Source organism: Drosophila biarmipes, chromosome 2L (assembly GCF_025231255.1).
Source record: "Drosophila biarmipes strain raj3 chromosome 2L, RU_DBia_V1.1, whole genome shotgun sequence".
In the NCBI taxonomy this organism is placed as follows: domain Eukaryota; kingdom Metazoa; phylum Arthropoda; class Insecta; order Diptera; family Drosophilidae; genus Drosophila; species Drosophila biarmipes.
Genome location: NC_066612.1, coordinates 13,635,578 through 13,662,168, shown reverse-complemented (window position 1 = coordinate 13,662,168; position 26,591 = coordinate 13,635,578). Strand labels below are relative to the sequence as shown.

General features: G+C 43.1%; 12 protein-coding genes across 15 annotated transcripts; 8 read left to right on the top strand and 4 right to left on the bottom strand.

Annotated features, from left to right (window-relative positions):
* Positions 1 to 44: 44 nt before the first annotated feature.
* On the top strand, positions 45 to 1,396 carry LOC108034114 (ribosome biogenesis protein NSA2 homolog). Of its 2 annotated transcripts, none has more exons than XM_017108892.3 (2): positions 45 to 179; positions 529 to 1,396. In XM_017108892.3, the coding sequence occupies exon 2, from the start codon at positions 557 to 559 to the stop codon at positions 1,334 to 1,336; it is 780 nt and encodes a 259-aa protein (XP_016964381.1). In that variant the 5' UTR covers positions 45 to 179; positions 529 to 556; the 3' UTR covers positions 1,337 to 1,396. The 2 variants fall into 2 exon arrangements, with proteins under 2 accessions (XP_016964381.1, XP_016964382.1); XM_017108893.3 differs by lacking the exon at positions 45 to 179 and adding an exon at positions 259 to 412.
* On the top strand, positions 73 to 2,240 carry LOC108034115 (ubiquitin-40S ribosomal protein S27a). The gene is made up of 3 exons (XM_017108895.2): positions 73 to 179; positions 1,493 to 1,833; positions 2,012 to 2,240. The coding sequence occupies exons 2-3, from the start codon at positions 1,513 to 1,515 to the stop codon at positions 2,159 to 2,161; spliced, it is 471 nt and encodes a 156-aa protein (XP_016964384.1). The 5' UTR covers positions 73 to 179; positions 1,493 to 1,512; the 3' UTR covers positions 2,162 to 2,240.
* A 930-nt stretch (positions 2,241 to 3,170) lies between these two features.
* Positions 3,171 to 6,109, bottom strand: LOC108034206 (prolyl endopeptidase). The gene is made up of 9 exons (XM_017109038.3): positions 5,945 to 6,109; positions 5,251 to 5,849; positions 5,056 to 5,198; positions 4,831 to 4,990; positions 4,648 to 4,767; positions 4,508 to 4,588; positions 4,061 to 4,452; positions 3,730 to 4,002; positions 3,171 to 3,666 (listed from the first exon to the last, which is right to left on the bottom strand). The coding sequence occupies exons 1-9, from the start codon at positions 6,048 to 6,050 to the stop codon at positions 3,267 to 3,269; spliced, it is 2,274 nt and encodes a 757-aa protein (XP_016964527.1). The 5' UTR covers positions 6,051 to 6,109; the 3' UTR covers positions 3,171 to 3,266.
* A 1,022-nt stretch (positions 6,110 to 7,131) lies between these two features.
* Positions 7,132 to 12,011, top strand: LOC108034182 (kinesin-like protein KIF21A). 2 transcript variants are annotated; one of them, XM_017109000.3, is made up of 12 exons: positions 7,132 to 7,290; positions 7,698 to 7,766; positions 7,883 to 8,021; positions 8,087 to 8,514; positions 8,577 to 9,147; positions 9,214 to 9,556; positions 9,622 to 9,753; positions 9,808 to 9,999; positions 10,057 to 10,259; positions 10,320 to 11,302; positions 11,374 to 11,455; positions 11,519 to 12,011. In XM_017109000.3, the coding sequence occupies exons 2-12, from the start codon at positions 7,711 to 7,713 to the stop codon at positions 11,537 to 11,539; spliced, it is 3,150 nt and encodes a 1,049-aa protein (XP_016964489.1). In that variant the 5' UTR covers positions 7,132 to 7,290; positions 7,698 to 7,710; the 3' UTR covers positions 11,540 to 12,011. The 2 variants fall into 2 exon arrangements, with proteins under 2 accessions (XP_016964489.1, XP_016964488.1); XM_017108999.3 differs by having other exon boundaries at positions 11,516 to 12,011.
* Positions 12,012 to 12,443: 432 nt separating this feature from the next.
* Positions 12,444 to 13,916, top strand: LOC108034233 (replication factor C subunit 5). The gene is made up of 6 exons (XM_017109080.3): positions 12,444 to 12,592; positions 12,648 to 12,712; positions 12,770 to 13,220; positions 13,273 to 13,487; positions 13,548 to 13,625; positions 13,681 to 13,916. Exons 1-6 carry the CDS (start codon positions 12,555 to 12,557, stop codon positions 13,830 to 13,832), a joined length of 999 nt encoding a protein of 332 aa, XP_016964569.1. The 5' UTR covers positions 12,444 to 12,554; the 3' UTR covers positions 13,833 to 13,916.
* Positions 13,757 to 15,791, bottom strand: LOC108034232 (pineapple eye protein). The gene is made up of 2 exons (XM_017109079.3): positions 15,635 to 15,791; positions 13,757 to 15,566 (listed from the first exon to the last, which is right to left on the bottom strand). Exons 1-2 carry the CDS (start codon positions 15,746 to 15,748, stop codon positions 14,106 to 14,108), a joined length of 1,575 nt encoding a protein of 524 aa, XP_016964568.1. The 5' UTR covers positions 15,749 to 15,791; the 3' UTR covers positions 13,757 to 14,105.
* A 596-nt stretch (positions 15,792 to 16,387) lies between these two features.
* On the top strand, positions 16,388 to 18,465 carry LOC108034183 (WD repeat and FYVE domain-containing protein 2). The gene is made up of 6 exons (XM_017109001.3): positions 16,388 to 16,702; positions 16,780 to 17,127; positions 17,330 to 17,442; positions 17,506 to 17,632; positions 17,696 to 17,892; positions 17,958 to 18,465. The coding sequence occupies exons 1-6, from the start codon at positions 16,542 to 16,544 to the stop codon at positions 18,236 to 18,238; spliced, it is 1,227 nt and encodes a 408-aa protein (XP_016964490.1). The 5' UTR covers positions 16,388 to 16,541; the 3' UTR covers positions 18,239 to 18,465.
* Positions 18,455 to 19,557, bottom strand: LOC108034184 (small nuclear ribonucleoprotein-associated protein B). Its single transcript, XM_017109002.3, has 2 exons — positions 19,474 to 19,557; positions 18,455 to 19,112 (listed from the first exon to the last, which is right to left on the bottom strand). Exons 1-2 carry the CDS (start codon positions 19,474 to 19,476, stop codon positions 18,516 to 18,518), a joined length of 600 nt encoding a protein of 199 aa, XP_016964491.1. The 5' UTR covers positions 19,477 to 19,557; the 3' UTR covers positions 18,455 to 18,515.
* Positions 19,558 to 20,168: 611 nt separating this feature from the next.
* LOC108034234 (ER lumen protein-retaining receptor) lies at positions 20,169 to 21,457 on the top strand. Of its 2 annotated transcripts, none has more exons than XM_017109081.3 (2): positions 20,169 to 20,330; positions 20,401 to 21,457. In XM_017109081.3, the coding sequence occupies exon 2, from the start codon at positions 20,483 to 20,485 to the stop codon at positions 21,119 to 21,121; it is 639 nt and encodes a 212-aa protein (XP_016964570.1). In that variant the 5' UTR covers positions 20,169 to 20,330; positions 20,401 to 20,482; the 3' UTR covers positions 21,122 to 21,457. The 2 variants fall into 2 exon arrangements, with proteins under 2 accessions (XP_016964570.1, XP_016964572.1); XM_017109083.3 differs by having other exon boundaries at positions 20,170 to 20,335.
* Positions 21,458 to 22,389: 932 nt separating this feature from the next.
* On the top strand, positions 22,390 to 23,565 carry LOC108034266 (methionine aminopeptidase 1D, mitochondrial). Its single transcript, XM_017109125.3, has 3 exons — positions 22,390 to 22,509; positions 22,575 to 23,248; positions 23,304 to 23,565. Exons 1-3 carry the CDS (start codon positions 22,427 to 22,429, stop codon positions 23,498 to 23,500), a joined length of 954 nt encoding a protein of 317 aa, XP_016964614.1. The 5' UTR covers positions 22,390 to 22,426; the 3' UTR covers positions 23,501 to 23,565.
* Positions 23,507 to 24,603, bottom strand: LOC108034267 (cilia- and flagella-associated protein 20). Its single transcript, XM_017109126.3, has 2 exons — positions 24,042 to 24,603; positions 23,507 to 23,973 (listed from the first exon to the last, which is right to left on the bottom strand). The coding sequence occupies exons 1-2, from the start codon at positions 24,315 to 24,317 to the stop codon at positions 23,650 to 23,652; spliced, it is 600 nt and encodes a 199-aa protein (XP_016964615.1). The 5' UTR covers positions 24,318 to 24,603; the 3' UTR covers positions 23,507 to 23,649.
* A 379-nt stretch (positions 24,604 to 24,982) lies between these two features.
* Positions 24,983 to 26,328, top strand: LOC108034046 (transcription initiation factor IIB). The gene is made up of 4 exons (XM_017108793.3): positions 24,983 to 25,109; positions 25,167 to 25,578; positions 25,632 to 25,866; positions 25,926 to 26,328. Exons 1-4 carry the CDS (start codon positions 25,093 to 25,095, stop codon positions 26,207 to 26,209), a joined length of 948 nt encoding a protein of 315 aa, XP_016964282.1. The 5' UTR covers positions 24,983 to 25,092; the 3' UTR covers positions 26,210 to 26,328.
* The last annotated feature ends 263 nt before the right edge of the window (positions 26,329 to 26,591 follow it).

The window sequence follows — 26,591 nt, the reverse complement described above, 5'->3', positions numbered from 1 at the left end:
TTAAAGAGTGTTCCATTATCATACGGTAATTGTGTTTCATGCCAAACATTCCAATACATTCCGAAATTCGTAAATAAATAAAATGCTAACTCCGAATGCAACCGTGCTCAAAATTTTCGACTTCCTGTCACGCTGTATATATGGTTCTTTCTTTCCTTTGATTCTGTTGCCGAAGCAAGGTAAGTTTTTGGGGTTGCTAAGATTAAAGTATCGTTTAAGTGAAATAAAACGCATAAATACAAAGTTAAAGTAGTCAATTACACTTGTAAATTGTTACGAGTGCAATTCATGACTCTTTTTATCGAAAAATGAAAATAATTTCAGTGCACATGTAACTTAATCTGGCAATTCACATTGCTAAAATAAAATTGTGAAAAAAAACATCTTGTGAAATTTAAATTTATAAATTAAGGTAAGTGAAATTCCGCGTTATTAGTTATCTGTGGATGGCCTGGAAAGGCTTCCCCAGGAAACATATATCGCACCACCCCCCATTCCACATGATAATAACCATATGAATATTTTCAGAACTGGTCTTCAGAATTAACAAATAACCATGCCGCAGAATGAGTATATGGAACGCCATCGCAAGCTGTATGGCAGGCGATTGGATTACGAGGAGCGTAAGCGCAAGAAGGAAGCGCGTCTTCCCAAGGACCGCGCACGCAAGGCTCGCAAGTTGCGCGGCATCAAGGCCAAACTCTTCAACAAGGAGCGACGCAATGAGAAGATTCAGATCAAGAAGAAGATCCAGGCCCACGAGGAGAAGAAGGTCAAGAAGCAGGAGGAGAAGGTTGAGGATGGAGCCCTGCCACACTACCTGATCGACAGAGGCATCCAGTCCAGCGCCAAGGTCCTATCCAATATGATCAAGCAGAAGCGAAAGGAGAAGGCTGGCAAGTGGGACGTGCCCATTCCCAAGGTGCGCGCCCAGTCGGACGCAGAGGTCTTCAAGGTGCTGAAGACGGGCAAGACAAAGCGGAAGGCGTGGAAGCGCATGGTAACAAAAGTCACCTTCGTCGGCGAGAATTTCACCCGAAAGCCACCAAAGTTCGAACGCTTCATACGACCCATGGGTCTGCGTATGAAGAAGGCCCACGTGACGCATCCAGAACTGAAAGCCACCTTCAATCTGCCCATCATCGGCGTCAAGAAGAACCCCAGCTCGCCCATGTTCACATCTTTGGGTGTCATCACCAAGGGTACTGTGATCGAAGTCAACATTTCCGAACTTGGATTGGTAACGCAAACGGGAAAAGTAGTCTGGGGCAAATACGCACAGGTTACGAATAATCCAGAGAACGACGGCGTCATCAACGCAGTGCTGCTTGTCTAACCAACAAATGTTGCTACCTACTTTAAGAGTTTGCATTAATAAACAAACATATACAAATAACGCTGAACAATGTTTAATTTTCTTCAATCATTCCTATAGTATAAGCCCACCTATGTTTTACATGATTCTATAACGACATTTTCTTATTTCTTGCAGTTTGGTGACTGGAACACAAGATGCAGATCTTCGTTAAGACCCTCACGGGCAAGACCATCACGCTTGAGGTCGAACCTTCGGATACTATCGAAAATGTCAAAGCCAAGATTCAGGACAAAGAAGGAATTCCTCCAGATCAGCAGCGTCTGATCTTCGCTGGCAAGCAGCTGGAAGATGGCCGCACCCTCTCTGACTATAACATTCAGAAGGAGTCCACTTTGCACTTGGTGCTGCGTCTGCGTGGTGGTGCCAAGAAGCGCAAGAAGAAGAACTACTCCACCCCCAAGAAGATCAAGCACAAGAGGAAGAAGGTCAAGCTAGCTGTCCTGAAATACTACAAGGTACACACAACAATCTACCGACAATCGAAAGCATTCTGATCTGTTCTTGGAATTCTTGAGTCTTGGTCTTGCGCTCTTTGGCTTAAGATTTGGATGCTCAGAGTGACTTCACCAGTGCCCTATACAGACGAGTCTTGAATGAGCTCAACATTTAATAATCTCGTGTATTTCTCCCCAGGTTGACGAGAACGGCAAGATCCACCGTCTCCGTCGCGAGTGCCCCGGTGAGAACTGCGGCGCCGGCGTCTTCATGGCTGCTCACGAGGACCGTCACTACTGCGGCAAGTGCAACCTGACCTTCGTCTTCAGCAAACCAGAGGAAAAGTAATTCTGCTACATATACCAACATGTACGTTTCCAGAAATCAAATAAAGGTAGTAATTGAATAATACATTCAATCACAGAAATTCAAACCGCTTTTTATTGGAAATCGAACTGATTAATCGAATTGATCAGCCAATAAAATCGAAATTTTTAAATCTTGAATAAAACATTTCCTGAAAACCACGAATTGGAAGACGGCGGATTAAAACAAAGTTATGAATCAATTTAATGCCACACATTAAGCATCTTAAAAGCTCATGCTTGAAGGACGTAGAGAATTTTCCAAGCAGTATATTTTGGGCCTTTATTAAACACAAAATTTACAATATATTTTTTGATGTGTTCGTGACCAGTTCAGCGAAAGGGATTTTTTTTAGTCTTCTAAAAATAGTCTTAATACGAGAGTTATTTATGTATTTGGGATGTTGTTTTTTAATATTATATATATTGTTTTAGTAATTAGTTGAGACCTGTTTAAGTAAAAAAAATGGTGTTTAATGAATCAAGGAAGCTTAAAATATCAAAAAAAAATTTTGCATATGTTCTTGATTTTATGCCCATTGAGATCTATTGCTGTTCATAAAACACTTCATTTGTACACTTCATTTGTTAGGTCAACTGAAGAATAGAACCCTTGTCCTTCTGAACGTGTGAGATTAACAGGAAAAACATTTGTTACAAATATAATGTCGTCCAGCCTACTCCAACCCGAGTTGTATATAACGTATATGTATTAGTTTAGTCAAGTGATTCAGAGAACAAATCGTGTTTTTCCCGATCGTGCCTTGACAGCTGCAAGTTTGATGTCGTAAATCCAAATTTATCCCCAATAGTATTTAACGATAAGAGCTATACTTTTATTTTAGTCGAGTGATTCAGAGACCCGATCATCATGTTTTTCTCTGACACTTGCAAGTATGATGTGATCCGACCTCCACTGCATTTTTTTACAAGGAAAACTCGTCATAATAACCATTTATTGTTGTACTTAGGAAAGTAAAGAAAACTATAAATCTCATTCAGGTGTGTAGTTTATTGAAATATTGAATACATTGTAAAGGCAATAATTACTAGACCTTGAGAAATGCAATTTTCTGATGGTTAACCACTTAAACGTTGACTGTGTCCACATTCAGGCTCTTCGCCAAGAATGTCAGAATGTCGGTGGCCTCCTCGATTCTCTTCGAGGTGGGCTTGCCGGCGCCATGGCCCGCCTTTTGGTAAACCCTCAACAGGACCGGATTGTTTTGGAACTCGGAGTCGCGAACAGCTTCCTGCAGGGCGGCGATGAACTTCAGCGAATGCAAGGGGCTGACACGGTCATCGTGGTCGGCCGTCAGGATCAAGGTGGATGGGTACTCCGTCTCGGCCCCCTTCGGGGTGTGCACATTATGCAGCGGCGAAAACTTGTACAGATTCTCAAAGTGCTCCTTCTCCGATGGGTTACCATAGTCCGAGCACCACGCATGTCCAATGGTAAATTTGTGGAACCGCAACATATCCATAACTCTGTAGAGATCATTTATTTTTATTAACAATCTAAGTATTGTCCCAAAAAAGGTCAAAACTCACCCGACTTGCGCAACAGCAGCCCCAAACAAATCCGGGCGCTGGTTGATGCAAGAGCCGACAAGAAGTCCTCCATTGGAACCTCCTTGAATCGCCAATCGGTCCTTGGTCGTGTACTTGTGGTCGATCAAGTACTCGGCAGCCGCTTGGAAGTCGTCGAACACGTTCTGCTTGTTCAGCAGGCGACCGCCGTTGTGCCATTTCTCGCCGTACTCGCCACCACCTCGCAGATTTGGATAGGCGAGCACACCGTCAAAAGTGTCTATAAACATAAGCCTGCAGAGGTTCCAGGATATTATAAAATCAAATGTAACTTCAGCAGGTAAGTGCATACCCTGAGAGTCCGAAGGAGGGCAGCATGCTGATGTTGAAGCCTCCGTATCCGTAAAGGAGACATGGGCGCGGCTCAATGCTATCACGCTTCTTCCTGATTATAAACATGGGTACCTTGGTGCCGTCTTTGCTCTTGTAGAATATCTGTTCAACGGCATAGTCTTCGCGGCGGAAACCTTCCAAATTGAGCTTAATTTCACGAAATACTGAGGGCGCCTGGTCAGGTGTCTTGAAATCGTACTGGTAAATGGAGCCCGGGTTCAAGAACGATGAAAAGTTGTAGAATATTTCGGAATATTTCTTCTCTCCGGAGGTTCCCACAATGGTGCCGATGTCCAAATCAAATTCACGCAGTAGTTTTCCATCATTTAGCGAATTGACTTGCAAGACGCTCTAAAAAAATAAGAATGAGAACTCCAATAATGAATAACTTGGAGGTGATCATTACCTTTACGTCCCTAATGTAGCAAACGAGCAGTTTATCAGCATCAACACACTTAACCCAATCTAAGACATCGGACTTGTGCTCCTAGAAAAGGTAAATAATAGTAAATATTCTTATCTGCGGATGATAACAAATAAACCTACGGCAATAAGAGTTTCCCATTTGTCCTCCTCTGGTTTGTTGAAGTCTATGGCAATTACTTGATAGTTTGGTGCATTCTTATTCGTACGGAAGAACACTTTTGAACCTTCGTTGGTGATGTACTGAAAGAATAAAAAATAAAAGCTGATGGGTATGAAACCGAAAGGATTTCGAGAGCTACTTACATCATAGTCCGCCTCGAATTTCTCCACAATCTTCTTAACACTCAGCTTGGAGTTTATTTCTGCGCCTGGCTTCAGGTCAGCATAGAACACGATGTTGTCCCGGCAATCCTTAACAATGGCCAGAATCAAGTATTTCCCGCAGTCAGAGACTGTGGATTGGCTAAAAAGCAAAGATATTACTAGAAGTTAATTTCTCTCAATTGTCTTCTTGGCAGAGACTCTTACATCCGCCATGAAGGTTCCTCGGGGAACTCCACCACCAGGGTATCCTTGTCTTGGCTCTCCCCCACGCGATGGTAGTACAACTTCTGATTCTCATTTTGCTTCGTCTCAGAGCCGTCAGTTTTTCCATCTTGATCGGGATATCTCTAAATAAAAAAACCTGCATTAAGTCTGCCAAAGAAAGTCTCACAAACTTACACCGTAGAAGAATCCCTTATTGTCTTTTGTCCACGAAATCTCGGAGAACTTGACCTTCTCGAGGACTTCGCTCAAGTCTTTTCCAGTCTCGGCGTCTCGAATGAGAATCTTGATCCAGTCAGATCCGCTTTCACTCAGGCCATAGGCCATGTACTTGCCGTCCTCGGAGAAGGCCTTTTGGGTCAGGGCAATGGTGCCGTCCTCAGACAAAGTGTTCGGGTCCAGGAAGACTTTACTTTCACTTTCATCGCCCAGCGATTTTTGCTGATACATGACACTTTGGTTCTGCAGGCCGGTGTTCATAAAGTAGTAGTAGTAGTTGCCATACCGCATGGGGCATCCGTACTTGGGGTAGTTCCACAGCTTGGTGAGCTTGGAGTTGAGTTTTTTCCACTCGTCACCATTTTCTAGAAACGGCCGGCTTATGCTGTTCTGGGCGTTGACGAACTCCTCGGTCTCCGTGGAATCCGGATCTTCTAGCCAACGGTACACATCCTTTACCAGGGTGCCATGGAAGTCCTCCTCCACAGTTTCATCCTTCCGCGCAACGGGATACGCGAGATTCTTGGACAAAGTGCTGGTCATGATGGTTCTGGTATCTGGCATTATGTATAGATATACACGTACATAACTATTTCTCCTCGAAGCACATGCAAGCCGGCTGGGAAGGCTTTTTAAAGATATATGTACTCACAAGTCAAAGGCAATTCTCGATGAATGTGGCTCTTGGGCAGTGCTCTGGGTACAACTGTTTGGCAGAGTCGGCGAAAAAGCAATGGACCCCGAAAGATGGTATGCATTTGCGAAATTATCAATGCAAAAATGGAAATCTAATTTTCGACAGTCTCGATAAAAAATAGGGGCACTCCTTTCGGTTCGCCCGTAGTGCCATACCTATCGGCAGTTGTCTTACTATTATATACATTTTAATTTACTTAAAAAATGCATTTTAAAGGACACCATCTGACTTATATGTTCGATGTAAGTTTTTATTCTCCTGCAAACAATTTCAGAAGGTACTTCGATAAAAATTCCATCCTACTGTGGTTTAATGGACTTAAAATGAAAATGGTTTTATGATCAATCATAGTAAACACATATTCCTTAAACTGTTAAAGAGTTCAATTTTGACCAGCTGTTTACAAGCATTTCCATACACACTCCATTGGCAGCCTGTTATCTTGTTATCTACATTAAAAGTATGTTCGAAGTTATTTATTTTATTATTTTAACCTCGTTTATATTTTACTAACAACGAACAAAAAAGTGGGACATTTTTAGTTCTAAAAATGTTGACAACTATTTGCAGCAATTCAAGTTTGTTGGATAATTCAAATCAAGAGTTTTTTCATAACTAAAATATTTTGTTATCTAAGAACGTGTCACTCACCTTAAAATCATAAAAAAAAGTTCTTTATTTTAGCTTTTTTAGCCCATTAATAAAATTATTTAATAAAATAATAGTTTGAAATCGCCCAAAAAAAGATGATGGTAGTTCCTGTTAGATTTGAAAGATGTCAAAATATTTCGAATTTTTAGGGGATTATTTGTTTGGCATCTCAATTTAGATGTTATGTTTTAGCCTACAACTATTATGTCATTCTTAAATTTTCCCAAATAATGAAATTTAAATATTTTTATTTTAAAGTATAACTCAGAACTGACGTTACAATCGGACATGATCCTAGTTCGAAAAGTATTGAAAATTTATCTTTGAATACTCACCATAAACCAATTAGAATCGATCTCTTTGATGCTTTACTTTTCTGTGGAATGTTCAACAATTCAGAGTCCCCGATCGTGCAGGAATACCCCCTTCAAAATACCGATTAATGGCAGGTGTGAACGCCAACTGTGGCCCGAAGTTAATCGGTCCGTGAACAGATTACCTCTGTTAGACCATATGTTTTGTGGGACGATTCGAGTCGAAACATAAACACAGCCGAGCAAACCCGTCCGAGTCTTATGAATTGAATCGGAAATAACGCTGTTTTTATTTCATTTGATTTGTTAGAAAGGAGGAAGTGCTTTCTTCGACCGGTATGTAGCATTGTTTTTACTTTTTGCGCTTCAATTGCGTAGGAGAATCGCACTTTTCCCATATTTAACTTCCATATGTATGTTTTTCTTGGTCAGCAACTTGTAGGCGCATATGTATGTATGCACATAAACAAACATTTTTTGCTTTTGAATGTATTAACTTAACTGACTTGTTGCTAAATACTCTAAAATTAAGTGTAATGATTAAGCCATTAAATGCATGTGGGCACAGCAAGGAATAAGGTGAAACGAACTGAATAGCCTATTATAATGGATTCTTACTTGTCTTTTATATTATACTTGCTGAATTAACAGGTTTGGTAGAAGTGTCCTTGTTTTTAAATATTTTTTGAAAACTATTATTTATTAGACCTGGCCTTTATATTTTAATGTATTATCATTTTTAGATCCAACTACATTATGATTTCCGAAGTAGACCTCATAAACAAGGACAGTTCAGTACGAGTTGCTGTCAGGTAAGATGAATAATTTCTTTTTAACCATACATGCTTAAATAAATACTAAAAAGTTAATAAAACTCTTAATTATTATTTACAATACAATTCTCCTCCAATCTCCTTTGGTATTTCAGAATCCGACCTCAAAACTCAAGGGAGCTAATAGATATGTGTCGCATTTGCACGACAGTAACCTTTGGCGAACCTCAGATTTTTCTTGGGTCGGACAAAGCCTTTACCTTCGACTATGTCTTTGACACCAATTCCAATCAGGTAAAGATGCAAATTTGAAGTATTTTCCGCATTCTAACTTATTTCACCATGATTTGCAATCGTAGTGTGATATATACTCGGAATGCGTGGAGCGGCTGGTGGATAGCACGCTGCATGGCTATAACGCCACCGTTCTGGCTTACGGACAAACAGGATCTGGCAAGACCTACACGATGGGCACTGGATTTGACCATGAATCCGAGTCATCCGAGTCCGCTCTGCTTGGCATTATTCCACGGGCGGTTCGCCACATATTCAGTGGTATCGAACAGCTGGAAGCCTCCAGCTCTGGCCCAGAACGCCCAGCGGCTGGTGGAAGTCCGCAGTTCAGTCTGGCTGTTCAGTACATCGAACTATACAACGAGGACATATTTGACCTGTTGGACCCATTCAACAAGAATAGCAATTTTAAGATACACGAAGATGCCAGCGGACAAATAACCATATCTGGGGCCTCAATAAAGCCGATCTTTCAACCTCAAGATGCCTTAAAGTATGTTAAGTTCGTCATTATTACTTGCAATTTATAAATGTAAATTTTGTATTATTTTTTAGGTACCTCCAGCAAGGAGCCTTAGCTCGCACCACTGCCTCAACGAAAATGAACGATCAGTCGTCGCGATCTCACGCTTTGTTCACGATTTTCGTGCGCAGACAACGATTACTTGCCCCGAATGACAATGGGTCGGATAACGATTTGGAAACCCTAACTTCGAAGTTCCACTTTGTCGATCTGGCTGGCTCCGAAAGGCTCAAAAGAACCCAGGCCACGGGCGAACGAGCCCGCGAGGGCATATCCATCAACTGCGGGTTACTTGCCCTAGGCAATTGTATCTCGGCACTCGGAGACAAGTCCAAGAGAGCTTTGCACGTACCGTATCGGGACTCGAAATTGACCCGCCTTCTCCAGGACTCGTTGGGCGGCAATAGTCAAACTTTAATGATCGCCTGCGTCTCGCCAAGCGATCGAGACTTTATGGAAACCTTGAATACCTTGAAGTACGCGAACCGCGCAAGGAATATCAAGAACAAAGTCAAGATAAACCAAGATCAGAGTTCTCGAACGATCTCCCAGCTACGAAGAGAAATTGCAGCATTGCAGATGGAGTTGTTAGAGTACAAACAGGTGATATATTTATTTGGTTAAGGATGGGATTAATTTTGTAATTGAAAATACTTATATGTTCTACAGGGCAAGCTTGTGGTGGATTGCGAAGGAAACACAACAATTTCGGATACATTTAATGAGAATACACTGCTTCTATCGGAAATCAAACGACTGCAGCAGCGGCTCAAATCGCTACAAAACACAGTTGTCACTTTGACCGAAAGAAATGCGGAGCTTAAAATAAAACTGGATTCCAATAAGTGGATTGGTAACGATAGTTCTGACGTCGAAATAACAAAGGTGGTCGGACAATACATGCTGGAGATCGAACAGCTCCAGAGTAAACTAATTGAGTCTGAAGAACATCGCAAGCAAATGGAAATTTCAGCGGCACACTCGCCCAAAAACACCAAACCCGTCTATGATGGTAAGTATCAAGTGGGTCGCTAATTTCTTCGGGACTTCTAATGAATTTTTGTGTCCCAAAACAAGGCGATATCATAACCAAAGCTAAACGAGATTTGGAAAGGGAACGGGAACTCTTGATGTCGCGTTCATTGCCAGGAATTCAAAACCAAAACGTTAGCTCCGAGGAAGCAGACGCCGGCAGTAGCGATTCGGAAGGTAATAATACTTTCATGTGTTAAACATTGGTAATAACCTGAATCATATTCTCAGCTGAGGGGGTGGTGAAGGACTTGGAAGCCATTGAAAACGATATCGAAATGAGGACCAAACTAATTGAACAACTAGAGTTGACCAACGAGAGATGCGAACTAATGCGAATGCAATACGAAGAAAAACTATCCGTGTTGTATTGCAAAATCGAAAACACGCAAAAGGAACGAGACGACGTCTTGGCAAATATGGGTAAACAATTCAAGTAAAAAGAAGAGTTTGTAATGCCTAACAATTTGTATTCTTCAGTTTCATCTGTGTCAGTGCCTTCGAAGGATAGCTTGAAAAAAGTGAAGTCGGACTATGAAGGCAAGATTAGCAACATGCAGTTTGAGCTAAAGAAATTGCAGAACGCCCAGAGAGAACACCTTCGACAGCAGCAAAAACTCAAAGCCCACGAAGTCAAGATAAATACGCTGCGCAGCGAGCTCAGTGAGCTGAAATTCACAAAAGTAAGCCAACACATTTAGTGTTGTACAGATTTACCATCCCATTTGCTTTTTCCTTTCTAGGTTAAGTTAATGAAAAAGATGTCGCAACAATCCAGCCGCCACAAAGAAGAGGATAGTCGTAAATCCAAGGAAATTGCTCAGTTGCTAAAGGAACAGCGCCGCCAAAAAAATGCTGTCTTATCGTTGGAAGCCAAAGTGAGTGCAAAGGAGCAGATTCTGAAGCGAAAAACAGAGGAAGTTATTGCCCTGCGCAAGAGTCAACGGGGAAAGTCCGGCCAAAGAGCACCTCCACATCTAGCTTCGAAAATCGCCACTTTAGACGGCTTCACTTCTCGATCCGCACGACATCGATGGGACAAGCTTTACCGCACAATATTGAACGCTGCCAGAAACAGACAGCTCATCACGCAGCTGGAAAAGGAGCTAGAACGACTAATATCGGAGCGGGAGGATCTCTCACGTGAGCTGAACATAATGGAAAATAGTTCAGGCGCCGAGAGGCGAACAGATGAGTTCAACGAAGTGGACAACCTGAGAACCAACATTAGTTACATTCAGGAAAACATAGAGCATGTACAGCAGGCTATAATGGAGTTTGAAGACTCAAAAGACACTGTGCAGAGCGATGTAAATAAGATTCAGAGCCTGCTGGACGAGGTCTCAACCGTGGCGGAGGCTAAGTTCATTCTTCAGAAGTTTTCCGACAGCTCCATAGTAATGTCGTGCAACTTGTCTATCGCCGAATCACGTTTACAGGAGCAGGAATCGCTGCTTAAGGAGGCTAAGCAAGAAAACGACATTCAGCAGCAAATACTACAACATTTTCTAACACAAAACAGTAACGTGCATATAGCTGACATATTTGATTCCCTAAATCTCAAAGGCAGCAACCTCATAAGTAGTGCAAGCCCGGGCTCTCAAAAGTCGTTAGTTAGCAATGCCACATATGACATCCCGCAAGACGACAAAGCTTCAGACTCCGCCCACGTGGAAATGCGCAGGACGACGAGTAGAAGTCCTTCGCCGTTTGGAAATGCAGACTCGTAAGAATAATGAAATCATGTTGCCAAACCTACAGTATTTAATTTCTCATTCGAATTTCTATTTTTCTCAGGTTTGATAAAAGCCCCAAAGTGCGCAGACGAACTGCCAAGCGACAAGATCTTCTTTTTGGGGACACAGAACTTCCAGAACAGGTGAACGCTTATTATTTTGTAATTCCTATTGCCATTTAAGCTAAATATGATTTCATCCAGCAGACTATTAACAAAATGACGTGATCATGCATTGGAAGATGAGGTCATAAAACGAAAGCTGCGATTGGAACAACAATATTAATTTATATCAAATAGCGAACAAATAATCAAAAGACAGGGCAGTGATTTTGGAGCTAGCCCTAACAAAGTTATTCTATGCCTATATCAAAATTAACTTATTAACCGTTTTGCTCTTTCTGCAGGTTTTCAAGTTATCCAATCTTTTAACAAAAAGTGGCTGTTTTAGAACGAAGGTCAAGTAAAAAGATTGTGCAACTGGTGTCTTCCCAGAAAATATAAATATCAAAATAATAGACAATATAATAATAATGTATTAATAAATTATTTTATAAGATTTAGATCCATATTTTACTTTAAAAATATATATAAAAAAGTTGACTTTATGTGTTCCTTTAAGGGAATAGCTGGATAAGTTGTATAGAAAATATAGTTTTGAAAGGACCAGCAATAAAACACATTTACTTATAAAGTTTAATTATTATTTTATAAACAAATAAATATTACTTCCTGTAAAGAAAACAAGTATTAAAAAAACCGGTCTGAATTTGACTGGATACAATTTTCTGCGGTAAAAAAAGATAATATATTATATAAAAGTTAATATATTATATAATATTAGTTAATATATTATATAATATTAGCACATGGCGAAACTGAAAGACCCTTGCACATAAAAAGAATATTAAATTTCGAAGGATACTTTCCAGCATCAGTAGTGTCTTAAAAAATTTACTTAAAAAAAAGGGTTCTTACATTAAAGTATTATTGGAACAATAGAAAATCTTTTTTATTTATTAATAAATTTGACCAAAAAATTATTCATTTGTTTTTATTTGGACAAGCATATTTAGTTACGCCGATGTTAATAGAATGCCGTTACCCATTTTCGATTAGACCTTATTTTTCCGCTATCTTGACATTAATCGAACTATCGCTTTTTGCCGGCATTTCTGCACCGAAACTGGCTTGCGTCCCCCGTATTTAATTTAACTATTAAACAAACAAATAAATTTCAGCAATGACGGACACTAGTGGACCCGCAGTGCGCATGCCTTGGTAACATGTCGTTAGATCTTCCAGGATCACAATTAATCTCTGTGACCATTTTTAGGGTGGAGAAGTACCGTCCAAGTGGCTTAGATGATTTGATATCTCACGAGGAAATAATATCAACAAGTGAGCTCGAGTGCTTTGCCCTACGACTGCAGTTTGATGGTCCTTTTTTTCTTACAGTCACCCGCTTTATAAGTCGCAAGCAGTTGCCCCATCTTCTTTTCTACGGGCCTCCTGGCACGGGCAAAACGAGCACAATCTTGGCTTGTGCCCGTCAACTCTACTCGCCGCAGCAGTTCAAGTCCATGGTCTTGGAGCTCAATGCCTCGGATGACCGAGGAATCGGAATTGTGCGAGGTCAGATCCTCAACTTTGCCTCCACGCGAACCATTTTCTGCGACACATTCAAACTGATCATTCTGGACGAGGCCGATGCCATGACCAACGACGCCCAGAATGCCCTGCGTCGAATCATTGAAAAGTACACGGACAACGTGCGGTTCTGTGTGATTTGCAACTATCTGAGCAAAATCATTCCGGCCCTCCAGTCGCGTTGCACCCGCTTCCGATTCGCCCCACTATCTCAGGACCAGATGATGCCCCGCCTGGAAAAAATCATTGAAGCTGAAGCGTAAGTCTCACACGCTGTAATAGTTCGTTTTTATATTGTTCCATTTCACTAGCGTCCAAATAACCGAGGATGGCAAACGGGCGCTGCTCACTCTGGCAAAAGGCGATATGCGAAAGGTTCTTAACGTTCTGCAAAGCACTGTGATGGCCTTTGATAAGGTCAACGAGGACAATGTCTACATGTGCGTGGGCTATCCGTTGAGGCAGGACATCGAACAGATTCTCAAGGCCTTGCTGTCTGGCAGCAGCTTGGAGGACTCGTTCAAAAGTATGGCTTCACTCGAAAATTGAAAGTACACTTCCTAAGTTTCTATTTATCTTTGCACAGCTGTCGAAAATGCAAAGTATGCCAGAGGCCTCGCGTTGGAAGACATCATAACCGAACTGCACTTGTTTGTTATGCGGCGTAAGTGTCTTTTTATATCATCCGAATAACTTATTTATCTGTGCACCTTCAACAGTTGAACTGCCAATGTCCGTCATGAACCAGCTTATTGTCAAGCTGGCACAAATCGAAGAACGTTTGGCCAAAGGATGTACGGAAGTTGCTCAAACGGCCGCCCTGGTGGCCGCCTTCTTTATTTGCAGGGATATGGTATCAATGGAGAAGTAATGAAGATGTAGTTTCTAACAGTAGCGTGTAAACTAAATAATAAATGAAAATATATACAAATGCTCGAATGCCTCAGGACCAGTATATTAATTTGTAATGACTAAATTAATGATATAGTTTTGGTTTTTATATGTCGCAGTTCTGAATTAAAATCGTATATAACTCAGAAATAAATCCAAGTTTATGTTTTTAAGCAAAAAACATAGATAACTATGCCAACTTTTAAATATAACAACGTAACGTAAAAACCTCAATTCGGCCATAGGGTAAATTTCAATTCTGTTCAGTTTTTGATTTAAGCATTTCATGGAACTTATCGATCTGACCAAAGATGCCGGTGTCCTTGTCACGACACCATACATCGTCTGGTGTTACCTTCACGCGCTGCAATGCCTTCTGCGACTTGTCCTGGATGCGGGCGTCGTCTTCGCTAAATCGTAGTACGCAGGATCCGGTGCACTTTCCCTTGCATGTGCCCTGCTCAAACTCGTAGATAACCAGGTAAAAGAAGGGTTCGTCTGCGTGGCGGAAGGACCTCTTTAGCACAAGTAGGGTATTGGGATCCTCTTCGAGCTCAGGCTCTGGCGAGTCTGCGGTGACTGCTGACTTTGGCGAATCAGGACTATTGATTGCTATCTGCGGCTGCAGCGAATCAGGAACATTGATGGCTAGCTCTAGCGAGTCGGGACTCTCGATTGGAGACTGGGACTGCGAGGAGTCCAGAATCTCGATTATTGAAGGCTCGATGTTTGGTGGTGGAGTCTCACTGGTGGCCATGGTTTGCAACTGGGTGGCGATCACCGTGATGTTACTCGAATTACTAGTTGAACTCGTATCGTTGTCATCGTCGTCGGAAAAGACAGGCGCCTGGGTATCGGGAAGAGCCGGCTCATCCGGTCCAATTTTCTTCACATAAAACGAGGAGTTCACTTTCCCCTCGGCGCCAGCGATAGAAGCATTTGAACTGCGTGCCGGCCGCTCAGCTATATTTGCTTCCAGTTCCTGGCACGTGGAGCACTTGAATTCGCTGGGCTCGGTTCCCCTAGAGATTCGTACGGTGCCAGCAAGGCACTTGCTATGTGCGCCCATGCAGCCGCACAGTTTGCAGGACAGCATCCGCCAGGAGGACTTGTTATAAAACCTGCCATTGGGGCACAGACAATTGGTCTCGCTGCATCGCAAGTTGCGCTCGTGGAGCTCCCTGTAGGCGTTCCTCTGCTTCTCCCACATGGCATCGCGATCCGGCACGAACACCGACTGCAGGCGTATCGAGTCCCGGAAGCTCTTCGACCGACACCAAATGCAGCGCAAGTAATAGCCGGAGGCCAGGGCATAGCGCCGCATGCACGACTTATGGGCAAATCCCCGGCGACAGCAGTCCCCGTAGGTAATTTGGAACATTTTGAATACGAGGATGGGAACTAAGCAAATGTCGCAGAGTCGTTTCTTCGGCGGATTGGCCATCACTTCTCGCTGGTAGTCATCCGTCGGCACGCAGGAGTCGCAATAGCTGTTGTACTGGCCAGTGAACTCGAAGGCACACTGATTGTTCAGTCCACACTTCAAATGGAAGACCACCCGGCATCCGTGGCACTGGATACTGGCCGACATCTGCTGGCAGTAGTGGCACTTCCTCTTCCTGGCGGCGGCCGCCTCCTCGCGGATGTCGCGCATCAGGAAGCCCAGGATTCCGCTGGAGTCGCTGCCGCGCTGCGGCAAATGGGTTGACAGCAGCTGGCGGAATCGGATCGGGGAACCCACATTACTAGGTGATCTGTCGACTGGCAAATGGATCCACTCACCAGGCAGTAGTAGTGCACGTGCAGCTGCCTCGAGACCATCCACTCGCCGTAGAGCACCTCATCGTTGTCGTCAAATTGACATATTTCGCATTTTCTCTGTTGTTTTCCCTCCATTTTAAAACTGGCCGCTTATCCGATCCAGATTAGAGTGACCGGCATGCTGTTGCGAACATTTTCCTCAATCGGAAATATGATTGGAGAAAGTCTTCCCGATTGATCAAGAAAGCTTACTGTGGTAACTTAATTTAGAGATCACTTTTTTTTTAATCATGAAACACCGTCGTTAGAGAGCATTTATGTGAAAGTTTCTTTAATCTTTGATCTTTTATTTATTAATAATACTACATAATTTATAGTCCCAAAAAAGAAAAACGATAAATTAGATTTAATATAAAAATTAAAGTCCCAGAGGATTATCATTCCTTTAGAATAGTATTACATATCCCAAACATACATAATAAAGTATTATATCTGATTTGTTACTCATGTTTGAATATATAATATCTTTTAAGGAGGATGCTTATCTTTTATTCAACTTCAAATACGTTTTGTATATCATTTTCGTGTAGGTGTATGCAAAAAAGCCAAAATAAACAAAATTAATATTTATTTAAACAATTAAAACCTTACTTTTACCAATATTTACTTAGCACGTAAGGGTTTTTTGTTCTGATTCCTCCGTTCCGCAGCAAATCAGAACTTGGCGATGCTACCTTGACGAGCTTTACAATAACAGCTTAGTATAGTATATTAAGGTATATTAAACAAAATATCACTGTTTCGTTAATTGATTGTGAATCACGTATACCGATTCATATCGCCAAGCCCAGCAAATCTGTTGTTTTCACCGAAACTAGCTCAGCTGGCGTAAAATTGGGCGTAGCAGGCTGGTTCCACCCCGAAGAATATGGCTGCCGAAATAAAACCAGCGCAGCGGACCAACAATGATCGCTTCAACACATCCAAGAAGCCGGAATTGCTGAGTAAGCTGGAGGGCAGCAGCGACGATGTGAACGCGGCCATCCTAATTCCGGGCGAAAACGGCGTAATTAGCGTTTCAGATGACAAGTGCGTGGCTAAGCCCCTCAAATATGTACATATAGCTATTTATACCGAACCCGTTTGTATTTATGTTCTTCTGTTAGAACCGTTCGAGTTTGGTTGAAGCGCGACTCCGGCCAATATTGGCCAAGTATTTGCCAGTATATGCCTTCCGGCTGCACGGCCATCGAGTACGTTCCGGAGTCCCGGCACTTGTACGTCGGCCAGGAGAACGGCACAGTCACCCAGTACGCTCTATCCGAAGACTGCAATCGCCTGTCCTTTCTGCGGGATTACCTGTCCCATCAGGCCCGAGTGGTAGCAGTGGTCTTCTCGAGGACCCACAAGTGGGTCCTTTCCGCGGGCAAAGATAAGCAGTTTGCCTATCACTGCACGGAAAGCGGCAAACGGGTGGGCGGATACAACTTCGAGACACCATGTACAGCGCTCCAGTAAGTATGATAAATCGGGGGATGCGACATTGAATATAAGATAAGCGGGTGGTTTAATTTGATTAAACCGTTCCCCTATAACGTGGTTCTAGGCCTATCTTTTCAATTCAATCTGTAAACTTATTGTAGCATCCTAATTAATGATTAAATGTTCCTAAAATTGTATTGTAAAATCATTCAATCCACATTTAATCTCCTTAAGGTTTGACGCATTAGCCAAGTACGCGTTCGTTGGCGATCACGCTGGGCAAATAACAATGCTGCGGTGTGATGTTCAAGGCGTTCAGCTGATCACCACCTTCAAAGGACACACAGGTGAGCTAACCCCAACATAAATGCAAATCCTACCTACATGTATGTAATTTTGCCACGTTTCAGCGGAAATCCGGTGTCTGAGATGGGTTGAGGGACCCCAGCTCTTGTTCAGCGGCGCTTGCGATCAGTCCGTAATAGTTTGGGATGTCGGTGGCAAACGTGGCACTATTTACGAGCTTCAGGGACATAGGTAGCCAAATGCCTCAACAATATTCCAAAAAGTGTATACTTATCTGTACTTCCGTTCATGCAGCAACAAAGTTACCGCCCTGTCCTACGCAAATCAAACCCAACAACTGATAAGCTGCGGCGAAGACTCTGTAGTTGTTTTCTGGGAAATGAACGCAATGCGAAAAGAAGTTCCTGGCTGGGTGGAGTCCAACAACTGTCAGCTTTGCTCCAGGCCCTTCTTCTGGAACTTCCGCTCCATGATGGATCAAAAGCAGCTTGGTAAGCTGGGCAAATGGCAGACGATTTGGTTACTGTATCTCCCAACATGAACTCCTCCCCCACAGGAATCCGACAGCATCATTGTCGCCATTGCGGCAAAGCCGTGTGCGACAATTGCTCTACCAATCGTATTAACATACCCATAATGGGCTTCGAGTTTGATGTTCGTACCTGTGATCCGTGCTGCAAACAACTCCAGACCGTCGAGCGCCCCTCGTTGGCCTCATTTAATGACGCCAAGCACTCTATTGTCTACATGGACCTCGACGAGGACCGCAAGCGCCTGTTGACAGTGGGCCAGGACAGACTCATCAAGATCTGGGATCTCTCCAACATCTGGGCCTAAAACATCCTGTACGCACACGCATTAAATCCAAGTCGACGTACCAAAGGTATAATCATTCACGAGGCGTTTCGGTCGTAACTGCAAACCCCTAATAAAGGAACGATGTGGCTGGCAACGAAAAAATCCAGCCCCTTCTAGGTTCTCATATATTCGATGTAAAGCAATAATCATTGTATGTACGTATGCTTACATTAAACACATAAATACAAGAATCCATCGATACAAAATATTGTAGTTTTATTGTTTTCTAAGAGTTTTTTAAGCTTGTACTGTATACCTAGTAACCACCCCTGCCCGGTGGTGGTGCTCCGCGGATCATGCTTGGCGGCGGACCGCGCATCGGTGGAGGAGCGCCGCGTCCCATGCTGCCCGGCATCGAGGGCATCCCCCCGGGAATCATGCCCGGTGGCGGGGCGCCCATCATCGGAGCCCGGGGCACTCCCCGTCCCATCGGAGCCATGTGCTGCTGGGCGGGTCCGCCCACGCCTCTCACAGGTCCTTGGAGACCCGCTGGCACAGCGGACATGTTGATGGGCACTCCTCGTCCGGCCACCCGACCGATGCCCGGGCCAGGAGCTGCTCCCGGAATGGGCACTCGGGGCAGACCCTCCTCTGGCGGCGGAGGACCTTCCACCGTGAGGGAAACTATGTTCTCGCCGCGCAGCAAGACGAAGCCCAGCACTCGCTTCTCCTCACGCTCCGGCACTTTGGAATTCTTCGAGCGAATCTTCCTGAACTCCTCGCAATCTCCGAGAATCAAGTTCATGTGTTTGTCGAATGCCTTGAAGGTCCCGATGAAGGTGCGGGAATCCTGGAGGACGATTCGCACCCGATAATTCAGGTGCTGAATCATTTTGTTATTCTTGCCGATGGTCTAAAATAAAAAATGGGGTTTAGTTGTGAAATCTAATAGCATGTCCGCGCTTAAGGGTACGCTGCGCCATTTTCGGAAATGCATTTGGACCGGTATAAAAGGACGGTGCTTAATTTCAGTTAATAGGATAGCGAAGATCTTAAAATAATGAATTCAAGCGAACTAATTGAAAACAAGACTAATCAGCAATTTGCGAAACCATTTGTTTTATTTTTCGCATGCATGTGTGTATGCATGTACATATCAATGTAAATACGGCACCCTAACCGCGAAAATAACACACAAAAAACTACAGAATGTTTTTGAACTAAAGGGTGACGAATAAACAGTTTGCACTGCTTATATTTATACATTTACTTACCATTTTGTTTGATTTCTATAATAATTTAACTGCTGGTAAATAAAATAGATGCCGGAACCTCAGCACGGCGTTTTTCGATAGGCTGAAAGAATAAATCGAGAGTACGTGCGGTATTTTATGTTTTCTAGTATATTAGAAGCAAACCTATCGAATACATTTGTATCGAATAAAAAATTAATTTCTTAATTAAGGATAATTACTGGAATTACTATTAAAAACATTATAGCATAAAGAGATTTTTAAAAAGCTTCATTAGTTACAAAAAATAATATAATATAATATGCAGAAATTTCATATTAACAGATTCATATATGTTAATATATCTATCTAATTTATCTGTTCTCCTAGAAGATTCTAAATTAAAAAAATTAATTCTTATATAAAAACACATTCATAAACAAAGTTGTTTTAATTTTTTACTGATGTTATAAATAAATAGTACAGTTTCCGCAGTTGTCTCCCAGGGTTCTTGCACTTTTTATAAATGGGGTATAGCAATCCTTAAAGCTCACAAAGCTTCATGATATGTTTTTTCTATAACCAGGTTATTTCTTTTTTACTACTACAGTTGACATTTCAAATTCAGCACACTTGTCATTAATAAGAGAGCCAGCATTTACAATTTTATATACACTGCAAATGTTCTTACTGGTTATCGAATACTTTGCCAGCCCAGAACGAGTGCCAGCCCTGAATAAATGTGTAAAGTCGGAGCCACGAACCACTGTTCACATGCGGCCACGTCATTTGAACTCTCTCGGTTCTCTCACTTATGCTGACATTCTGAGAAGTTTTTTGAGGAAGCGGCAAAGCCCTCCGTTTTTTACTCGTTGGCAATTAGGCGAAAAGTAATTTTGGTAACGTATGCAGCTGCCTCACCGCTGGAACGCACCCATTGTCACTGAATGCAATCCGATTTCCACTTAGGGGTGCGTTCTGACACGCAGCAAAGAGGCGAACGGAAAAGGAAAAACACCAAACAACAGCCAAGTCGACGGATAAGATCAAGATGAATATTTTCCGATTTGCTGGGGACCTCTCGCATGTGTTTGCCATTATCATACTGCTGCTGAAGATATGGAAGACGCGCTCGTGCGCCGGCATTTCGGGCAAGTCGCAGATCCTGTTCGCAGTGGTCTACCTGACGCGCTACCTGGACCTATTCACCACCTACGTGAGCCTGTACAACTCGGTGATGAAGGTGCTCTTCTTGGCCACGTCCGGTGCCACGGTGTACCTGATGTACGTCAAGTTTAAGGCCACCTACGACCACAACCACGACTCGTTCCGCATCGAATTCCTGCTGGTGCCGTGCGCCCTGCTCTCGCTGGTGATCAACCATGAGTTTACCGTCATGGAGGTGCTCTGGACCTTCTCCATCTACCTGGAATCGGTGGCCATCCTGCCGCAGCTCTTCCTGGTCAGCAGGACCGGCGAGGCCGAGTCCATCACCAGCCACTACCTCTTCGCCCTGGGATCGTACCGCGCCCTTTACTTGCTCAACTGGGTCTACCGGTACATGGTCGAGTCGCACTACGACCTCATCGCGATCTTCGCCGGAGTCGTCCAGACCGTATTGTACTGCGACTTCTTCTACTTATACATTACCAAAGTTCTTAAGGGCAAGAAGCTGCAGCTGCCGGCATAAGTGCGTGAATGTGGGCATTTGATTATTGGTACACATCATCAATCGAGGTCGAAGTAAACAACCGAAGAATCCACGGGCCGTTTGACAACGCGTATTTAGTTCATATTATACAGAAGGTACAGATATCGAGAGGAGCGCTTAAGTTGTAATTATTTTATGAGTAATAAACCGAAAATCGGAAGTCAAACTATCTTGCAATACCGACAGCGTACATTGGAAATGTAACAAATGTATTAATCTCCGTTTTCCGTGCTGCACACACTCGGCCCTCTCAAATTTTCAAATCCAAAAATATTAAAACAGTACTCCAGTACGAGATAACTTTATAATTAACAACCAGTAAACATGTTTTCTCTTTTAAGCGGAGGGTTGATACACAACAATATCACAAAAGAGGTCATAGATTTCTGTGTCTAATTTAGAACTTAAAGATATCCATTAAATAGCTTCTAAGCCGACTGTATCCTACAAATTCGAGTTAGTTTAAGTCTGATTGTTTCGCTGATCGCAAAGTTGGCGATGAGCGATGCCAACATAAAGTATACATATTCTGCATACCTGGCCTCGGGATCGTAGAAACTCTGTCCGCTAGATACTTTGCACAATTTTATTGAATTCCAGTTAGGTTTACTACATTTCTGCCACGCCCATTTCGCCCGCACGCTTCGTAGTCGAACCAACAAAACTGAAACTTACTTTAGAAGATGATCCCTACAAACCCAATACAAACATAATGTGGCATAACAATATTTTAAAGATTTTTGCAGATATATTATAAACGAAGAAAATTTAATAAATGCTTTTTCTTTTATTTATAAGGTGAAACCGTAACAAAGACTTGGACATTTTTAAACATTTTTTAAAACTCGCTAGTTTGGCTTTTGAAATTGGAAAAAAAATTACTTGTTTTTCAAAATCTCAGATACACGAAATACGAACTAGAAAGCAGGCTAACCTAAGAGAGCAATCTGTATATAGAGCTTTCAATTTTTTTAAAATAAATATAAGTAATCTCAGTTATTTCTTATCAACTATATGATATTTTGGATATAATAATTACCAGATCGTTCCTTTGGAAGCTATATGATATGGTGTACCGATTTTAAAATTCACCTTGAAATACTCAAATAATAAAAAAATTATATTTATAAGAGTAAAAGATTATTTAATTTTTTCATTTTAATCATTAAACTCTTCGTAAGGGTATACAAATGCTAAACACGAATACCACTAATAATCAGCTGTTCAGCATAATAACATCTCAAGCTGGTCACACTGCAGTTCATGTAATCAAAACAAAACAAAATGGGGAGAATAGCGCTTTTTCAGCGATTTATTGCCCAAAGAGCTATTGCCAGGAACTTTTTTCAATTCGGAAAAGCCAAGGGGTATGGGGAGGGTTGGTTGTAACATTACAAAATTAAAACTTGACTCAAGACGAGTGCACTTGCAGAGATACCGGCAAATATGAGCAGATTGTTTCCCCCGGCCTGGTCTCCCCGGAGCGCGGTGTTCCCGAAGACATCGAGAAGCCACCGTACTACTTTAAAAACATGCCCCCGGGCAACACCTTGGGCTCCCCAGAAATCAAAACCCAAGCTCAGATAGATGCGATGCGGGTGAGCGGCAAACTAGCGGCCCGGATACTACGGGAATGCGGTAAACTAGCCACAGTTGGAAGAACCACCGACGAGATCGACGCCTTCGCACACGGTAGAATTATTGAATCCAAGGCCTATCCCTCACCCCTGCGATACGCCGGATTCCCAAAGTCCATCTGCACTTCCATCAACAACATAGCCTGCCACGGAATCCCCGATGACCGCCAGTTGGCCAACGGGGATATTATTAATATCGATGTCACAGTCTTCTTGAACGGCTACCATGGCGACTGTTCGAAAACCTTTCTGGTGGGCGAGGTGGACGAGCGGGGGAGCTTCCTCGTGGAGGCCACGAAGTCCTGTTTGGATCAGTGCATTTCGCTGTGTGCCCCGGGCGTAGAGTTCAACGAGATTGGAAAGTTTATACAGAGCTACTGCGACGAAAACGGGCTCGAGTCGATTGCTGCCTTCATAGGGCACGGCATCGGCAGCTATTTCCATGGTCCTCCGGAAGTACTTCACTACTGTAAGCTGGCCACAACTTAAACTTTGGCTTTCCTTGGCTAATATATAATTCGCAGACAACGAGTTGCCCGGAAAGATGCAGCCCGGCATGACCTTCACCATCGAACCCATTCTGTCGCTGGGAGGGCCGGATATAGGAGTGCTGGAGGACGGCTGGACGGCGATTAGCTTGGATGGCGCGCGCAGCGCCCAGTTTGAGCACACCATACTGATCACCGAGACAGGGACGGAGATACTTACAAGAGAGCAATAGAATCGCTTTATGTACATGATTAATTTTTATTCGTGATTCCCATAAAGTGTTGAATGAGTGTTGGATGGCAGTCTTGTGCAATTTGTGCCGTTGTAATCGTCGACTCCGAGGGGTTAGGTGCTCTAATTTGTTGAAGAAGCATTTAGCGTTTAGCTACAAATGGCGTTGGACTTCTGCACCGGCTTCTGAATGGGGAGGAAGAGCTTGAACTCCGGCGGCAGCTCGTCCTCCGAGTAGAGGCGATCGGAGAAGTAGACGCGTCTGATGCGGCAGTTTGCATGGATCTGTACACGGAGTGTCTCCACATAGTTCGTGCCGTATGCGCGACGGGTGAAGTCGGACAAGTTGAACTGGATCTGGTTCCATCCCTCGTCCAATCGCATGGGCATGGTGCAAATGAATGGCTTGACACGAGTTGTCGACTGGTAGTTACTGGCCCTGAACCTTCGCCGCACGTTCTTGTCATCCAGAACCTGTTCAGGGGAGGAAATCAAGGAGTTACTGCCTTCCGAAGGGCTGATCTCGGCGTGTCGGTGCTTACCTGAACTTCAAAAGTAAAGTACTTCTTCATGTTCTTGATGATCATAACCAGGAAGGGCAGTTTGATGCCCAGCGTCTTCTTCGGATCCGCCGGACATGTTATGAACGTGGTGCTGACGTTGGTGCCGACTATCTCAAGAACGAGGCTCTGAATGTCGTTGTCGGTGATCCGCTTTATGTGCCCATTGCGCACTTTCTTGTCCCACAGCTGCAGAGGCTTCGAGCCAATACTGTACAGAATCGATAGGAATCCTGATTGGAAAGTGTTCTTGAACATGTCGCGACTGCAGTGCTGTTGCCGGTTCGCCTGTGCCCACAGATAGAGTAGTCTCTTGGAAATTTGTATAGGGCCAGTTAAAGTTGGCCGATAATTTTTGCACCGGAACTCGTACAAACTACGGACATCAATACAGAACTATACTATTTTTTCATGTCAATAAAGTTGTTTAGCATGGCATCCTGTTGTTGCCATAACAATAGGGAATAGTTAGGGCTGGCAACTATCTAATGGTTTGAAGGCGCCTCTATGTTTATGCGACGATTGAAATTACGAAAGGAGACACTTCGGGTGAGCATACCGGCGTTCGAGGTTTCAGCTGTGAAAAATTGTCTCTTATGGAACGGTGGGACTGGAACGGCGTTGAATACATTCCATATTCTGTGTGCATTTATTTCAAAGTTTAAAATATTTGTAAAATTGTAATTTTATTTTGTGAAATATATATATAAATTTTTTTTGATTAGCTAAACCATATATTTTAAGGAAATGGACTGAAGTCATATTTACCCCCCTTATTGTTTGCAAGTGGGAAAATGGATGAAGTAAGATAAGAAAAAATTGGTTTTAAAAATAAGGTAAGTTTTCTGGTTTTGCCACATAAATTTTTACGTGATCCCTTTTCGACCAGCGACTCATTCCGTTGTTTCGATTTCTCGAATTCCAAAAACAACAGGGAAATATGTCATCGATTGTCCAGTTATCGTTGTATCGAGCCCAGTCACATCACTAGTTGATGTGAGTATTAAAAAAATATACAGCTTACAGAGTACAAATGGCATCGACGTCGAGGTAAAAACCAAGTTCCCCAGCAATTTGTGGGCTTTCACTAATGCCTCCCGCTTGCAGACTGGACAATAACAAGGTGTGCTGTTACGCACACCCCGAATCTCCGCTGATCGAGGACTACAGGGCTGGCGACATGATTTGCTCGGAGTGTGGTCTGGTGGTTGGCGACCGCGTAATTGATGTAGGCTCCGAGTGGCGAACCTTCAGCAACGAGAAAAGCGGTGTGGATCCTAGCCGTGTGGGTGGCCCTGAGAATCCACTGCTCAGCGGCGGAGACCTGTCCACCATAATTGGACCGGGCACGGGGTCCGCATCCTTCGACGCCTTCGGGGCCCCCAAGTACCAAAACAGACGTACCATGAGCAGCTCGGATCGCTCCCTTATCTCAGCTTTTAAGGAAATTTCATCGATGGCCGATCGCATTAACTTGCCAAAAACCATTGTCGATCGGGCCAACAACTTGTTCAAACAGGTTAAAGTCTATTTTGGTAGAAGCGGCCGGGATCTGATGAAGTTTTGTTCTAGGTCCATGACGGAAAGAACCTCAAGGGTCGGTCCAATGATGCAAAGGCATCTGCTTGTCTGTACATTGCTTGCCGTCAGGAAGGAGTTCCTCGCACATTCAAGGAAATATGTGCCGTCAGCAAGATCAGCAAAAAAGAAATCGGTCGATGCTTCAAGTTGACGCTAAAGGCACTTGAAACAAGTGTAGATCTTATAACCACTGCGGACTTCATGTGCCGCTTTTGCGCCAACTTGGGTAAGTGTTTCTGGAGGGATTCGGTAGCTGAGAAATTGAAACATTTTCCGAATTATCAGACCTGCCGAATATGGTTCAACGCGCTGCCACGCACATTGCTAAGAAAGCCGTCGAAATGGATATCGTTCCGGGCCGTTCGCCAATTTCGGTGGCTGCAGCCGCGATCTATATGGCCTCACAAGCTTCTGAGCATAAGAGAAGTCAGAAGGAAATCGGTGACATAGCCGGCGTGGCCGACGTCACCATCCGGCAGTCCTACAAACTAATGTATCCGCACGCAGCTAAGCTCTTCCCCGAAGACTTTAAGTTTACCACTCCTATTGATCAGTTACCGCAAATGTAAACCTTTTCGTAGATCCGATGCTCAATACTAACGCTAACGTTAAGAGAGGAATTCTTAATTTAATCACAAAATTTACGATTTTATTAAATAAAGTTAGCATAACTACTATTCAAATAGAATTGTTGGACCAATCAGAACATAATGCATTGTTTAAAGTAGCTGAGTTGAACCCATACAGTTTTTGAACTTTATTCCAATGTTTCATTATAACTCGCTTGTTTGATTTGTTTTTACATTTAGTAGCTGGCTTATATGTACCTTGGGAATAGGCAACTGAAAAGAAGCTTAAAATCACAAACGATAATTGAGAAAATAGTTATTTTACAAACAATATACTCTGTGTATCCATAAGCTTTTAGTTTTAGTAATAATATGAATGGTT

Excerpts from the sequence above, each read along its gene's own strand:
- LOC108034114 (XM_017108892.3), top strand. The coding sequence starts at position 557 with ATGCCGCAGAATGAGTATATGGAACGCCATCGCAAGCTGTATGGCAGG.
- LOC108034115 (XM_017108895.2), top strand. The coding sequence starts at position 1,513 with ATGCAGATCTTCGTTAAGACCCTCACGGGCAAGACCATCACGCTTGAG. Across the intron at positions 1,834-2,011 it reads CTGTCCTGAAATACTACAAG|GTTGACGAGAACGGCAAGAT; the intron begins GTACACACAACA and ends ATTTCTCCCCAG.
- LOC108034206 (XM_017109038.3), bottom strand. The coding sequence starts at position 6,050 with ATGCATACCATCTTTCGGGGTCCATTGCTTTTTCGCCGACTCTGCCAA. Across the intron at positions 5,199-5,250 it reads ATAAGGGATTCTTCTACGGT|AGATATCCCGATCAAGATGG; the intron begins GTAAGTTTGTGA and ends TTTTTTATTTAG. Across the intron at positions 4,768-4,830 it reads AATTCGAGGCGGACTATGAT|TACATCACCAACGAAGGTTC; the intron begins GTAAGTAGCTCT and ends TTATTCTTTCAG.
- LOC108034182 (XM_017108999.3), top strand. The coding sequence starts at position 7,711 with ATGATTTCCGAAGTAGACCTCATAAACAAGGACAGTTCAGTACGAGTT. Across the intron at positions 9,557-9,621 it reads CACCAAACCCGTCTATGATG|GCGATATCATAACCAAAGCT; the intron begins GTAAGTATCAAG and ends TCCCAAAACAAG. Across the intron at positions 10,260-10,319 it reads GTGAGCTGAAATTCACAAAA|GTTAAGTTAATGAAAAAGAT; the intron begins GTAAGCCAACAC and ends TTTCCTTTCTAG.
- LOC108034233 (XM_017109080.3), top strand. The coding sequence starts at position 12,555 with ATGACGGACACTAGTGGACCCGCAGTGCGCATGCCTTG. Across the intron at positions 13,221-13,272 it reads AAAATCATTGAAGCTGAAGC|CGTCCAAATAACCGAGGATG; the intron begins GTAAGTCTCACA and ends CCATTTCACTAG. Across the intron at positions 13,488-13,547 it reads CTTGGAGGACTCGTTCAAAA|CTGTCGAAAATGCAAAGTAT; the intron begins GTATGGCTTCAC and ends ATCTTTGCACAG.
- LOC108034232 (XM_017109079.3), bottom strand. The coding sequence starts at position 15,748 with ATGGAGGGAAAACAACAGAGAAAATGCGAAATATGTCAATTTGACGAC. Across the intron at positions 15,567-15,634 it reads ACGTGCACTACTACTGCCTG|CTGCTGTCAACCCATTTGCC; the intron begins GTGAGTGGATCC and ends CGATTCCGCCAG.
- LOC108034183 (XM_017109001.3), top strand. The coding sequence starts at position 16,542 with ATGGCTGCCGAAATAAAACCAGCGCAGCGGACCAACAATGATCGCTTC. Across the intron at positions 17,128-17,329 it reads ACACCATGTACAGCGCTCCA|GTTTGACGCATTAGCCAAGT; the intron begins GTAAGTATGATA and ends AATCTCCTTAAG. Across the intron at positions 17,443-17,505 it reads CACCTTCAAAGGACACACAG|CGGAAATCCGGTGTCTGAGA; the intron begins GTGAGCTAACCC and ends GCCACGTTTCAG.
- LOC108034234 (XM_017109081.3), top strand. The coding sequence starts at position 20,483 with ATGAATATTTTCCGATTTGCTGGGGACCTCTCGCATGTGTTTGCCATT.
- LOC108034266 (XM_017109125.3), top strand. The coding sequence starts at position 22,427 with ATGGGGAGAATAGCGCTTTTTCAGCGATTTATTGCCCAAAGAGCTATT. Across the intron at positions 22,510-22,574 it reads CAATTCGGAAAAGCCAAGGG|AGATACCGGCAAATATGAGC; the intron begins GTATGGGGAGGG and ends GTGCACTTGCAG. Across the intron at positions 23,249-23,303 it reads TCCGGAAGTACTTCACTACT|ACAACGAGTTGCCCGGAAAG; the intron begins GTAAGCTGGCCA and ends TATAATTCGCAG.
- LOC108034267 (XM_017109126.3), bottom strand. The coding sequence starts at position 24,317 with ATGTTCAAGAACACTTTCCAATCAGGATTCCTATCGATTCTGTACAGT. Across the intron at positions 23,974-24,041 it reads ACTTTACTTTTGAAGTTCAG|GTTCTGGATGACAAGAACGT; the intron begins GTAAGCACCGAC and ends TCCCCTGAACAG.
- LOC108034046 (XM_017108793.3), top strand. Across the intron at positions 25,579-25,631 it reads CCAACAACTTGTTCAAACAG|GTCCATGACGGAAAGAACCT; the intron begins GTTAAAGTCTAT and ends GTTTTGTTCTAG. Across the intron at positions 25,867-25,925 it reads CCGCTTTTGCGCCAACTTGG|ACCTGCCGAATATGGTTCAA; the intron begins GTAAGTGTTTCT and ends CCGAATTATCAG.